Genomic DNA, 14868 nt, shown 5'->3' with positions numbered 1-14868 from the left:
TACTGAGGATGGATTTGGTTGAGTGATAAGGCGGCGTGCAGTATTGGTGATTACTGACAATGGATTGAGAAACTGATGAACTGATGAGTTTGGAATGAAAATTTTGAATTGGCAGTGGTTAAGATGAGTCGAGGACTCAGGATAGAAATGATGAATCATTGATATACTAAAATAATGAATTTTTGAATAACCACTGATGTAACATTTTTAAATTGAGATTGTTGAGACGCTATGTACCTAGCAGGGACGATGGTTGGATCCCGCATGTCTAGGTAGTGGCGATGGTGTAAGGGCGGTGGTTCGTCTCGTTTACGTTGAGAAGTGAGGTCCGTGGCAAGAGTATTCCGCTTGCATCCCTTCGGATCACTAGAGTGTGCAGGCACAAAATCCTAGACGGTGTTCCGAGCATATCTCGGGGGTTCCCATTATGATTCTGAAGGGCGACATCTCCATGGAGATGTGTCGGGTTGGCAATTGAACTGACAATGTGATATCACAGCCTATAGGATAGGCATTCATCAATTGCATCTTTTATCTGTTTGTTTGCTTTGCCGACTTGTAATTGCTTGCCTAGTTGAGTTTCTTGCCATATATGCCTATACTTGTGTTTTCCTTGCATTGATATTAATTGTGTTTTCTACTGGGATTGAGGAGGTTCGGAAGGTGGTGGCAATGGAATCGCATGGAGGATAAGTTGGTGAAGGCTGTGGAACAGCGAAGAACTGTTAGATTAGAAAATTCCCTAAGATAGACTACCCCTTTTATTATGTTAAGGTTTAATTTATTCTTTAATGTTTTAGTTATGCTTTAAGATGAATCTTGTGATGGATATGAAGTTCTAAGATTACCTCTGGCGTCCTGGGGTCTTATATCTTACATCATTGGGCATTGTTACCATACTGAGAATCTCTGGTTCTCATACCATATTCTCTTGTTCTTTTTCAGATACAGGTTGCAACCCACCTCGATGAGTTGCTTGGTGGTGACAGAGCGGAGGATCTCCATTTCATTTTGAAGTCTTTTTGATTATTTTGTTTATATCTCTCACTTTTGTATTTACTTTTGTCTAGAGGCTTATTTTGAGAGAGAAAACTTGTATAAGCTATTTTTAACTTTCAAAATTCTGTGTTGTCTGTATATAGCTAGCCGGCTTAAACTTCGCGAGCCGTGGCTAGATCTTTATACTATCATACTCTGATATTTTGGTATATTATCTCTATATCTTGTGCGTTAAGTTTGTAGTTTCGTGTGTACGTTTTGCGCTTTTCAAATGCTGTTTTTGAGCTGTATCCTTCATCGGGCTTCTAGAATATATATTACTTCTTTCTATATAATATGTATAAGCCTTAGAACTGTCGTAACCTTTGATTAACCTTTGCTTTACAACGCGAGGTAAGGCTTAGGATAATTAGGGTGTTACAACAATAATTGTTTATGAACTAAGTCTAACCAAGTTAAACAATAAGACGTAGAAGAATGCTAGTCATAACTGATTTTTGTTATCTTAGATTAATTTGGTTGGACTTGTTTAACAAAAATAAAACTTGAATGTGTAACATTATTCTATATAAAAAGAGAGATATTTTGATTGTATTGTTAAGAACAAGATTACTCAATTTTTTTAAAATATAAAACCTAAATAATAAAATTCTAAATTATGTGTTATTATTTAAATTATTATTTTACTATTTTAATTTGTAAATTAGATATTTTAAAGACTAATCATGTTATATGTACATAGAAAATAACTACCAATATACATATTGAACAAAAAATACACATTAAAAATAAATTAAATAATACATATATTTATATACAAATATATAATAATGAATGAATATTTTGATAATTGATTTTTATGTACACATATGTTTTTATTATAAAAATTATTATTATATTATATATATTTTGCGCTCACTATCAAAATTTTCTGGATCCGTCACTGTTTTTATGGTAATATCATTTCAAAAAGGGTTTCTGTTTGATCTTTTCATCCAAACATACGTATAAGAGTAAAGCGACAATTAAATTTTTAAAGATTTCGATCTCAGACTAATTAATTAGTTTTGGAAAAAAAGTACCAATTAGGTTCTTCACGATAGCAAGTAGTCTTCGAACTAAGAATTTTGCGAATCCTAATGAAATAGTTGAAATTTCGCTAAAAAATTTGTTATTTCTATAATGATTTTTCATAAACTAATACATCACCATAATTAACGATATACATAAGTACTGTAATTAAATTTTACATGATAAATTAAAAAAAGAACGTAATATGTCTATTATTTATTATTATAAAATGCTTAATTTGTATTTTTTAAAAATTAATTTATCTGAAGTCAAAATTTTTAAACATCTAATTATTAATTACTTTAAATAAAAATGAATGCAACTGAAAATCTGAAGGAAAGGAAAGATTGAGAGTAGAAAAAGTGGAAGGATAAGGATTAGAGAGAAGTTATAATTAATAATTGTTAACTAAACTTTATTACTTTAATAAATTCATGCACATGAATATATTATCAGAAGAAAAATCACATTTTCAGTCTTTTGGCGTTACTCCTTTAAGTACTACCACCCAACACCGAAGGTAAAGACCCCTTTCCCTAGAAATATATTCAAATGCTAATACAACTCTCCCATTTTAAAAGAAAATTAATGGAGATAGTATGATGATGTTCGCCATTCACACACTAGAGTTTATGGAAAAAATAAATGTGATCATAATAGAGCTGCAATATTGCTTTCACCGTTGTTGTATTCATCAATTTCGCATTACTACAGGTACCACTATATATGTAGTGTAACAAAGTAGGTCAGGTTAATTTCTTATAGGCTGCCTTTGTTTTTTTGGAGACTCAAACTAAGTATTGTTTTTTGGAGAATTCAAATTAAATATTATGTTTGGTGATCTAAAACTAAAATTTTGGTTCGTCCAGAATCTCCAAAAAATAAGGACATAAGAGATTGAAATTTTTAGAGATGATAAGAAAAATGTTTATACTATTTCTTTTAATATTCTCATTTAACTTTTTAAGTTTTAAATCTATCCTTCAATTTGTATATTTATGTTAACAAAATATGATATTGAGACATAATTCAGTTCAATATATTTTATACCAAATATAATACAGACTTAATTCAGTCTTTTTCTGTTAGTCGTTGTCTTCTAGTCTATGTTAGGGTTGTCAAACGGACTAGTCCGTGGGTTAAATGAGTTAGACCGTTTAAACCTGTTTTATTTGTGAGCCATAATTTTTCAGTCTGGACCGTTTATGGTCAGCTCAATGGGTTAAACGGATCAGCTCGTTTATTCTTTTATTTTTTTTGAAAAATATTTTGACAAAAAATATCAATTTTGGTAAAAAAACCTTTAAAAATAATATTTTTTAGTTGATGGGTTGGATTTTCGGGTCAGATCGGGAGAAATATCGGCTAAAAGTGCTATTTTTTCGAAAAAATATAAAAAAATAAACGCGCCATCCGTTTAGCCCACAGACTAACCCGTTTAACCCATCATTTTTTTCGGGCTCAACCTGTTTAGCCCAAAATTTAAACGGACTTAATTTTAGACGCAAAACCCACCCATTTAAATGGGTAAATGTGCTGTCCCGATGTGTTTGACCCATTTTGATAGCCCTAATCTATATTTTCAATCTCAGTCTCTCTTCTAAATGTAATATTAATGTTGAACTTCTACTACTATTCATATTTAATCCTAGCCTGCTTAGGGTGTATTAGCTTAGCGTACGTTTAGTTTTCTTGAAAGCTTTACTTTTTTATTTGACTATTTTTTCTTCTAAATGCAAATACAATTCTACCCTCTAACATAGATTTACCAAGATTTATATTAGATTAAAATTTATTTTCTATCTACCAATTTTGTCTTTTATTGTTCATATGATTAATTTTGTTACTTTTATTTTATAATATAGTTTTTCTAATGCTCTCTCATGTATATTATTATTTTTTATAAAAATTTTATTATTTTTTGTTTATATGATTTTTTACTTATTATTTTTTTTATAGAATATTTTTTTTAAATTATAATTCTATTAATTCTATTAGAGTACTGAAGAATACTGAGAGTATAAAAAAAAAATATTAAAATTTATTTAAATATCTAAAATAAATTATAAGATAATATAAAATAATCATTTAAATTTATATTCCTTTCAATAATTTTTTATTTATAAATAATTTTGAATAATATAACCCAAACAATATTTAGTTTACATAATCCATTTTAATATAAGAATTGTCAAAACATAAACCATAATAATACCAACTCACTCTTGATCAAAATCAATTTTACAAAATTAATTCTATACAAACTCTCATTTACAAATTTTAATCTAAACACACACTTAGTCACACAAAAAAAACGTCCCAGCCTACTTAGAATGTTCAACTTCTACACCATCTTAGAGATTGTGAATTACTACAATCATCACGTGTAATTAAGAATATCTACAGGGCAAAAGGTGTAAAATCAATTTTGCAGTCATACTTAATACGTAACTACTTCACAGTATTTGGGATATAAAATTGCATACGAAAATGCAGATAGAGTAGGCGAATCACAATTATATCCGTATAAATATAAATATTATTAAAACAAAAGCTTATGTGAATAGGAAATTTAAAAAGAAAGGTTAGGATATGGTTTTGGAATCCCCTTCCAAAGAAAATCCATCCATGGTCCTTATGGTTTGTGATAAAGCATAACAGAATGTTAAATTACAATCTGTTTAAGTTTCTATGAAAAACTCATGCAGTTATCGAACCATGCCACACTTTTACAGCACCATGTTTAAAACATATGAAATTGGTATATTCTCCATATATTTGATTCTAAAATTTTCAATGTCAGTATATTTACAAAAAGGCAAGCATCAACATGCAGGGGCGGAGCTACATACTGGGAAAGGGGGGCAACGGTCCCCCCTAATTTTAATTTTTTACATGTAAATTATATGTAAATTTCAGTTTAGTCCCCCCAAAATTTATTTTAATATTATTTTATCGTGTAAATAATTTTAGCCCCCCTCTAATATTTTTTCTAGCTCCGCCCCTGTCAACATGACTTCAAAGATCTTGTTCCCTCATGATGCTAACTGTGTTAAATGTTACAACTTATAATAGGAATGGTAAATATTCAAGTTTATTCCTACTCATCTTTCCGTTCCACCTCCAATGCCATTTCATTGCGCCGTTGAAATGGTAGGGTAAATGGTGGATTGTACTGCAACCAAATGAAAGAGTAAACGACATTAGAAAAAAATGGGGATAACAGATATTCAGGTAAGCCATGTCAGAAACCTTTAGCCTAAGATTTGCAATAAGCATCTCACTTGTCCAACTTCTACTGAACTTCCCTCTTTAATTTTGAACTGTCTGTCACTTTTCAAGGCTTCGCGTAATTTCAGTTCACGATGCTTGACTTCTTCATCATTCACAAAACCTTATTCAAAGCAATGGAAAGAAAGTTATATATTTGAGGATATTAAATGAAATGCAGACATGATATCCATTTATGTTGCATATACATATGTAGAGTATGATATTAATGATGCTATATATTTGTAAAACTTTCTAAAATTTTCATGATTTTGTTTCATAAAAATAAATATCTAGATATTATGATAGAAAAGTCTAAAAGTTAAGTAAATAAATTAAGTACTAGAAATATTTAAGATTATTATCTATAAATAGGCCATCATGGAGTTCATTGTAACTAACTAACAAACATATCAAATTTCACTAGTCTTTGTACTCTCTCTTTAACCCATCAATAATATAACTATCAAATTTCTCAAATCATTTATCTAAACTACTTATTCATCAAAACTATCTTTGCTACAATATTTGAGTTCATAATACACTAAATCAACACCAAACTATTTCATAAAACTAACAGTGGTATCAAAGCTACGTTCAATCATCTATTGGACATAGAATCTTTCTTCTTAACCTATCAACTATACATATCCACCACGTTATAACCCATTCAAAAAAAATTCTCCATAACCATGACTATCTCAACCATCAATGTTTCTGTGCCCATATTGTCAGAAGATAATTATGAGGACTGTCATTCTCAAATAAAAACTTTTCTACAAACACAAGACTTGTGGGATGTTTTCCACGAAGGGTTTATTATACCAGAGAATTAAGCAACACTTTTCGCTGCTTAAAAGAAAAAATTGAAGGAAGAGCAACAAAGAAATTATTTTGCTCTATACTTCCTCCAACAAATTGTAACGAAGACAATCTTCTCATGGATAAGAGGAATATCATCAACTAAAAAAGTGTGAAAAAATTTGGAGCAAGAGTTTAGAAGCGATGCAAAGGTACACACAATCCTCCTCCAATCTCTAAGAAAGCATTATGCAAATATGAAAATGAAAGATTTTGAAAAAATAAAAAGTTATTATACAAGATTAATAAGCTTAGTAACTGAAATGAAAGCTTATGGAGATGACTTGTCCGATAAAAAGATAGTGAAAAAAATACTCATTAATTTGCCTTCCAAATTCAATCTTAAAGTGTCTACAATTGAGAAAATTAAGGATTTATCAATGCTAATAAGCTCACTATATGCTTTTGAACAAAGACTAGCAAGTCGAGATGATGAAGATTCAATAGAAAATGTATTTCAGTCTAAACTCAATATAAAATCTCAAAATCTAAATAAAAAAGGAGGAGAAAAAAAGACAAGCAAATTCTAGAAGTTCTGACACTTCTAGAAAAATAGAAAATAAAACTGAAAATAGAAAATAATATTCTTCTTGTGACATATGCAAGAAAACCAACCACCTAGAGAAGGATTGTTGGCACCGTGAAAAATCATAGTGTCGCAATTGTAATAGGTTTGGACATATAGAGAAAGACTGTAGGATGAAGATCAATCATTACGCAAAATTCTCTAAAGAAAAGGAGGGAGAAGAGTGCTTATTCTATGCATCATCACAAGAAAAGTGCAAAAAGAAAGATGACATATGGTATCTCGATAGTGGTTGCAGTAATCACATGACAGGTGATCAAAGCCTATTCAGTGACATCAATAAATCTGTTCGATCTAACATTAGACTTGGAGACGGAACGATCGTGCAGGCGAATGGCAAAGGTACAATCGTCGTCCACACTAGATAGAAACTAAGAATATTCATGATGTTCTATTAGTTCCTAAACTAGCACAGAATCTACTTAATATTGGCCAAATGATGAAAAAAGATTACGTATTACACTTTGAAGAAGACTCATGCACCATAAGTGAAAGAAAAACTAAAAGACTTCTAACAATCGTCAAAATGAAAAATATGTGCTTTCCACTTAAATGGAGTTATATCATAGAAACTGCATTAAAGTCACAAGAAGATAATTCATGGCCGTGGCATCGAAAATTTAGTCATTTTCATTTTCATGGATTAAAGTTGCTACATCAAAAGCAACTAACGAGAGATCTACCAAGTATCACATAGATTAATCAACCTTGTGAAGGATGCTTACTTGGCAAACATCGTCAACCATTTCCTTCTAGAAGAGCTTGGCGAGCCAAGGAGATGCTTGAATTAGTTCACACCGACATTTGTGGTCCGATGAAGACTCCATCACTCAATAACAACAGGTACTTCATTCTCTTCATCGATGATTATACTAGAATGACGTGGGTGTATTTCCTACGTAAAAGATCAGAGATTTTTAGCATCTTCAAGAAGTTCAAGCAACATGTGGAGAAGCAAAGTGGTGGTAGCATCAAGGTATTTCGTAGCGACAAAGGAACAAAATACACTTCTAAAGAATTTAATAAATTCTACGAAGAAGAGTGTGTCGAGCGTCAACTCATAGTGGGATATGCTCTTGAGCAAAATGGAGTATCTGAGAGGAAAAATAGAACCGTGATGGAGATGTCACGCTTGATCCTCAAGGAGAAAAGTCTGTCAAACATCTTTTAGGAAGAAGCTATTTACACAGCAGTATACCTACTAAATCGTTCTCCCACTAGTGCAGTAGAAAATAAAACTTCAATCAAAGCATGGAGTAGACAAAAATTTTGTGCAAAGCGTTTAAGAGTCTTTGAATGTATATGTTATGTCCATATTTTCACACAAAAAAGAAGCAAGCTCGATGAGAAGACAGAAAAAGAAATTTTCTTTGGATATAGTACACAATCAAAAGGATATCGTGTGTATAACTTGCAAACGAAGCAACTCATAATCAGTCGATACGTGAAGTTTGAGGAAAATGTTTCATGGAACTGGAAAGATGAAAAAGTCGAGAAAGAAAGCATTGAAATATCACAACAATCACCTGCAAGACTAGAGGAACAAGAATGTGAAGAAGCAAGCACAACTACTCCAACAGTAGAAGCAACCACTGATTCTCCTAAAAAAAACTAAGCCTCTACAAGATAGATATGAAACATGTAATTTTGCTAAGATCAAGTCTAAAAGCTTTGAAGAAGCAAAAAAGCAAGAAGAATAGAGAAATGCTATGGTAGAAGAAATCAAGATGATTGAGAAGAATAACACATGAAAACTAGTAAATTGCCCTTCAAATAAAGATAACATTAGAGTCAAGTGGGTATACAAGACTAAACTCAAATTTGATGGATCTATTCAAAAGCATAAAGCAAGGCTCGTAGCTAAAAGATATGCACAAATTTCTGGAATAGATTACACAGAGACATTTACACCTTTAGCTCGCCTAGATACAATAAGGGTGCTCATTGCACTAGCCGCACAAAAGCTATGAAAAATCTATCAACTGGACGTGAAATCTGTCTTTCTAAATAGAGAACTGGTGGAAGAAGTATATGTTGATCAACCACAAGGGTTTGTTGTAGAAGGATATGAAGACAAGGTGCTAAGACTAAAGAAAGCACTTTATGGACTCAAGCAAGCTCCGCGAGTATGGTACAGTTGAATTGACAAATATTTCACTGATCATAAATTTAAGAGGAGTAAAAGTGAGCCTACACTCTACATCAAGATGCAAGGTAATTCAAAGACTTTCATAGTTTTTTTGTACGTGGACAATCTTATCTACATAGGAAACAATGAGACTATGGTCAGAGAATTCAAAAAAAAAATGAAGCAGACATTTAAGATGACTGGTTTAGGATTAACGCACTATTTTCTTGGCATTGAGATAAACCAAAATGAAGATGGAATTTTCATCTCGCAAAAGAAATACACTCAAAATTTGTTACAAAGGTTCAAGATAAATAATTACAAAGCACTATCTACTCTTCTAGTTTATAATGAGAAATTACAAAAATAAGATGGATCTGGAGAGGAAGATGTTTCGCAATACAGAAGTCTCATTGAAAGTCTCCTTTATCTAACTACCGGAAGACCTAACATTATATATGCAACAAGTTTACTATCAAAATTCATGCAAAAGCCAAGTCAAAAACACTATAGGACTATAAGAAGAATCTTAAGATATCTAAAGACACAAAGTATTATGGCATTCACTAATCTACCGAAGATCCAAAACTACTTGGATATATCGATAGTGATTGGGAGGATCAATTGACACATGAAAAGCACTTCTGGATATGCATTTATACTAGGATCTGGAGTATTCTCTTGGGCATCAAAGAAACAAGAAACTGTGGCTCAATCATCTCCTGAAGTTGAGTATATTGCAGCCGCAAATACTATTAGTCAAGCAATATGGCTAAGGAAAATATTCGAAGACACAGGAGAGCAACAAAAAGAACTAACAACTATGTTGTGCGACAGCAAATCAACAATAGCAGTGGCAAACAATCCAATTCATCATTGTAGGACCAAGCATATAGCTATCAAGTATCATTTTATACGAGAAGCTATATTGGAGAAAAAGATAAAGATCGAGTATTGCAACACAGATGAGTAACTGCCAGACATCTTCACTAGGTACTATCAAGATCAAAGTTCAAACTATTTCGAGAGATGGTTGGAGTTACACAAATGTGCATTACGGATGAGTATTAATGATGCTACACAATTGTAGAATTTTCTAGATTTTTTATGATCTTGTTTTATAAAAATAAATATCTAGATATTATAATGGAGAAGTTTAGAAGTTAAGTAAATAAATCAAGTACTAGAAATATTTAAGATTAGTATCTAAAAATATTTAGATTATTATCTAAGATTTGGAATTATCTAAGATTTGGAATTATCTAGAATCAACTTATGGAGCCTATAAATAAGTCATCATGAAGTTCATTGTAACTAACTAACAAACATATCAAATTCCACTAGCCTTTGTCCTCTCTCTTTAACCCATCAATAATATAACTATCAAATTTCTCAAACCATTTATCCAAACTACTTATTCATCAAAACTATCCTTACTACAATATTCAATACCATAATGCACTAAACCAACATCAAACTATTTAAAACTAACAATGATTTACTTAATTATTATAACTCAGTGATTAGAGAAAACGAAGAGTCGTCATGCCCAAGCATTCAAACATTTCATTGAAATACAAATGGAGCACAACCAGATGAAAATACACACATCATACACGCAGAAAAATATGCATGTGCTCTAGTAAACCAAATTGCAGATTTGGGGTTTCTCCTAAAGTTAATTATCTGCAGTGTTAATAATTTCCTGCATCTAAAATCCAAAGACTCACCAACAAGGAGAAAAAAAGTTGCATACATATAGAAGAAAGAAGAAAAATATTTTCTGTTATGTTTAAATTATACAATACATAGCCTTATTTATAGGCACAATTTAGAAACAAAAAACAGTTCATTACAAATCATTGAGTTGTTTGAAAGTGTGCTGAGTTAGTTGTGCGAGTGGGGCAAGTGGGTGACTTAAGTTGTGATTTACAGCTCCTTGTATGTGCAAGTAGATGTAGTGCATGTAAGTGAGCTATGAACTGTAATTACAGCTCATTAATCTAATGTTTCAAAACATACTATTTATAAAAAAAATACATAAAAAAGGCAATTAAGCAATAACACACCTGAAAATGAAACTACAGCAACTATTTTTCTGGGGATCTCTTTAATCCTCACAGAGGAGTCTCTAGGCAGTGGCAGATCAGCACCATATTTTGATGGCATGACAAAAGACATTTTCCATTTATCTGGATCTTCTGACTAAAATAATTCCATTGTTACATTGAAACATCATAAAATAAAACTATATTCAATAAATACTAATATAACAGCGTTAAGATTAAACTTTCTAGAAGATAATATAACAAAATCCACGTTGTTAACTGTGAGGAAATACTAGTACACTACTACAATGGAAGGAACAACATTGAACCCATGACCTAAACGAAAGATAAAGCTAAAAAAATGGTGTCCAAATGGGATAGTTATAGTCAATTTCTAAGACAAAAACAGGATAAACTAATCCAAATTGCTGATCAATGTTTGACTTATGCTTTATTATACTATGAACTAACCATGCTGGAATGCAAACAGCAATCATTACCCAAAGATGAAGGCTTCAAATGAGATATTTCACAAAATTTAAGACTGTATAATTGTATATACCTTTGTTGTTAGCACAGGGGTAGTCATCTCCATTTTAACTCCATCCGACGGATTCTTAGTTGTAATCACTGGTGTAGTCATCTCCATTTTTTCCTTTCTTGTATTCTACCATCAGAAACAGCCCACATCTATAACTTAGCTCCTCTCAATAGAAGCACAAGTAATCAAATGCAACTATAAAATTAATGCATGAATATTGTAGTAGAGTTGTAAAATGTATAATTACCTTACCGAAGAGGTACTCAGCTAGGACGTTAAAGGATTGAGAAGAACTATTGAAATCAAAGCCAGTCTTCCCAGGCATTGTAGTCTCTGCCACAAAATAAGGCTGCAAAGATGCATTGTCAGTGATGCAAAAAATAATGTCATTGCAATGTAATTGCAAGCGTGAAGGAGAGCATTTTTAGACAAGTTGAAATAGTTTGTCATTTCAATGTAATTGCAAGCGTGAAGGAGAGCATTTTCAGACCAGTTGAAATAGTTACATGGGCTGCAATACGTTTTGATATGGAAATGGGTAAGCAGGATGCTGTTCGACACATTTAAAATATGTTATGTGAAAAATATATTTATAGCACTCTGGTACGCAGAAGAATTATGAATTAGTTTGCATGAATTGGTGCGCGGTACGTCACCTAATTGGTGAGTTCATGTAACTATGGATATTACCCAATCACATACCGCATACCACATGTAATAGCCTAGAAGCCTTAGACAAAGAAAGCACACAGCGTAGAACCAGAACCAGAACAAGAACAAAACATAAGAAAATATTAGTGTGTATAGTATATACCTCAACTTCCCGGATCTCATAGAAGTCCGTTCTACTAAGAACTTTGAAGTTGAGAGTCTCAAGGTCGGGAACTACACCGAAATAACAATCAATTAAAATCAAGAAGTGAATTGAATCGAGAATGAAGTTTAAGCAGAATTCACACAAAAACACAACACAAGAGTAGTAGTAAGTAGTAACCGTTCAATTACCTGCCATGAAGGCCTCCTCGAGCGTGCGGCTTTCAAATCTTTTAGGAAACACGTACTTTGCAGTCTCAGAAGCCACGTCAGCTATAACTGCGCCACATATTAGATAAATAAATAAAAGCAATAATATTGGGATCGGAGAGTGAAGGAAAAAAGGAAGAGTAGAAGAGTTGTTAGGAATATTTGTTTGAACATTTACGTCGCTGGGAGAGAGAGGTAGCTTGAGAAGCAAGGGCGAAAATGAGTGAGACTCGTGTTTCGAAGGGCGAAAAGGAAGTAGTTGTAGTTGTTCGCTGCCTCTTGCTGGAAGAAGCAGAGTTGGTGATAATTGAATTCGAGGAGCGGTTGTTGGCTTTCGTCGGAATCCGGAGGGGCAGAGAAAGCGTAGGGTTGCAAAGGGGAACCATGGTGCTTTTCCAGACACAGCTTCTTCTATTTTGAATTTCTGTTGTTCAGCGACGCACTGACACAGCTCAGATAATTTTGGTCCTCAGGTTGTTTATTTTTCCCGGCACAATTACACGTATTCCGCATCTTTGACAGATATATTCACGATTAATATTGCAGCAAAGGAAAAAAAATTAAAAAATTCACATCCGAAACTTAGTTTTCTAAAATATTCGAAATTCAAATTCAATATAAATTTCTCAGTTATCACAGAACATACTAAACTTTGTTTAGTAATTAACTATAATATTAACTGGAAATCTGGAATTAACTGTATTATTTATTGGTAATTCGCAAATGAAAGCAAATAACATTACTTATAATTTGACTAATAAAAGAGCCCTATTTTATTTACGGTGAATTCTCTAGCACCCCACCTATTTGAAGCTTATATCGTATGAACGTCATCCTTTCTTATGTGTCCAGCTCTAGTGATTTGGTTTATTTACTCATCACTGTCTTTTAATATTAATTATCGTTTAACCACTTCCATCCATCTTAACAGTTATTCCGTTACTATATTTTTAACTCTAGTTCCAAATTTCAAACTTTCAATTAATATTTTTCATTGTCTTAGGCTCTTAAACTACGTTAAATGATATTGGGAGACAGAAATTAAATTAAATTTTTGTATTATATTTGATATAAAATATATTTAATTATATTTTAATATTATATTTAATTTAAGATAAATATAGAAATTGAAGAATAAATTTAAAATTTAAAAAATAAAATGAAAATATTTTTTAAAAAAATATTATTAAAATTTTTGTTTCTATCTTAAAAAATTTCAATCACTTATATTCTTATTTTTTAAAAATATTAAAGGTACTAAAATTTTGTATTTTAGAATTAAAATTTTAAATATAATATTGAATCTCAATTTTAGTCTCAGTTTTTAGTATATGACTATCAAATATATTAGAGTCTCATTCCCAATTTTACGTGATTGCTACGTTCACTTTGAGGTGGTTGCTATTTTCACTTTTCATTGTGCTGTTTGTATATATGAGCTACACCGAGGATAATTCTCTCCTCATTGATCCAGCCTCATTAACAATCATGTAAATTTTTTCATGTTTATTTGACGGGTAAAGTTATATAGAACCATTCCAGTTCATAACCCAAAAAAAAAAAAAAAAAACTGAAAACAACGAAAGCCAAGGGTCAAAACTTGCCTACAACTGGAAGGGGAAAAAATAGTGTGTGTGTTTCACCGGAAAAAAAAATAGTTTATGTCGCCGTAAGATCCAAAAAAAAGAAGGGGTTATTGCATGTAATTCTAGAATGATGCTACTATAATGGTTCTATATAGCATTTACATATCAAATATGACAAAAAATTACCTGATTGTTAATGAGGGCTGGATCGATGAGTGAGAGGATATACTTCATCATAGCTCGTAGAAATATCAAAATGAAAATTGGGGGCAGCAGTCACCTAACAAGTTTAGGAAGAGAATCTCAATCTGAAAATCAGCTAAGGCAATGAAGAGCATTAATTGAAAGTTTGAATTAGAGTTGAAAACATGGTTACAGAGTAACTTGTAACATTTTGATCAGTGGTTATAGTAGGAATTTGAAGTTTGGGTTGGCATTGGAGATGTTCAAGGAGATAAGAAAGGTGAGGTGTGAGCCAAATGTAGTGTTACTTTCATCATTTTGATTAAGGGGATGTTTAGGGAGAGGAAGGTTAAGGAAGGGATTGGGATGGCTCATGAGATGACTGAGAGCTCAACATGAAAAAACTACAGATGATTAATGATTGTCATCCTTCGTGTGAAGTCAGCTGGAGCTTGAATGAAGTTAATCTGCTATGTCCACTCTAAAGATGGTTTGGACTCTACTCGCTTCCTCTTAGCTTATTTGAATATATTATAAGATTATGTTTCCCCAATATAAGTAACTATCGTATG

General features: G+C 31.9%; 1 protein-coding gene across 3 annotated transcripts; it reads right to left on the bottom strand.

Moving 5' to 3' along the window:
- Positions 1-4781: 4781 nt before the first annotated feature.
- On the bottom strand, positions 4782-13040 carry LOC130933319 (heme-binding-like protein At3g10130, chloroplastic). Of its 3 annotated transcripts, none has more exons than XM_057862901.1 (8): positions 12700-13038; positions 12510-12596; positions 12319-12389; positions 11752-11853; positions 11526-11630; positions 10985-11120; positions 5355-5464; positions 4782-5245 (listed from the first exon to the last, which is right to left on the bottom strand). In XM_057862901.1, the coding sequence occupies exons 1-8, from the start codon at positions 12911-12913 to the stop codon at positions 5171-5173; spliced, it is 900 nt and encodes a 299-aa protein (XP_057718884.1). In that variant the 5' UTR covers positions 12914-13038; the 3' UTR covers positions 4782-5170. The 3 variants fall into 3 exon arrangements, with proteins under 3 accessions (XP_057718884.1, XP_057718885.1, XP_057718886.1); XM_057862902.1 differs by having other exon boundaries at positions 12706-13034; XM_057862903.1 differs by lacking the exons at positions 4782-5245; positions 5355-5464 and adding an exon at positions 10294-10897 and having other exon boundaries at positions 12700-13040.
- Positions 13041-14868: the final 1828 nt, after the last annotated feature.

This window comes from Arachis stenosperma, chromosome 6, assembly GCF_014773155.1.
Source record: "Arachis stenosperma cultivar V10309 chromosome 6, arast.V10309.gnm1.PFL2, whole genome shotgun sequence".
NCBI lineage: Eukaryota > Viridiplantae > Streptophyta > Magnoliopsida > Fabales > Fabaceae > Arachis > Arachis stenosperma.
The sequence above is the reverse complement of the archived record's forward strand: the minus strand, read 5'-3'. Positions and strand labels throughout refer to the sequence as shown.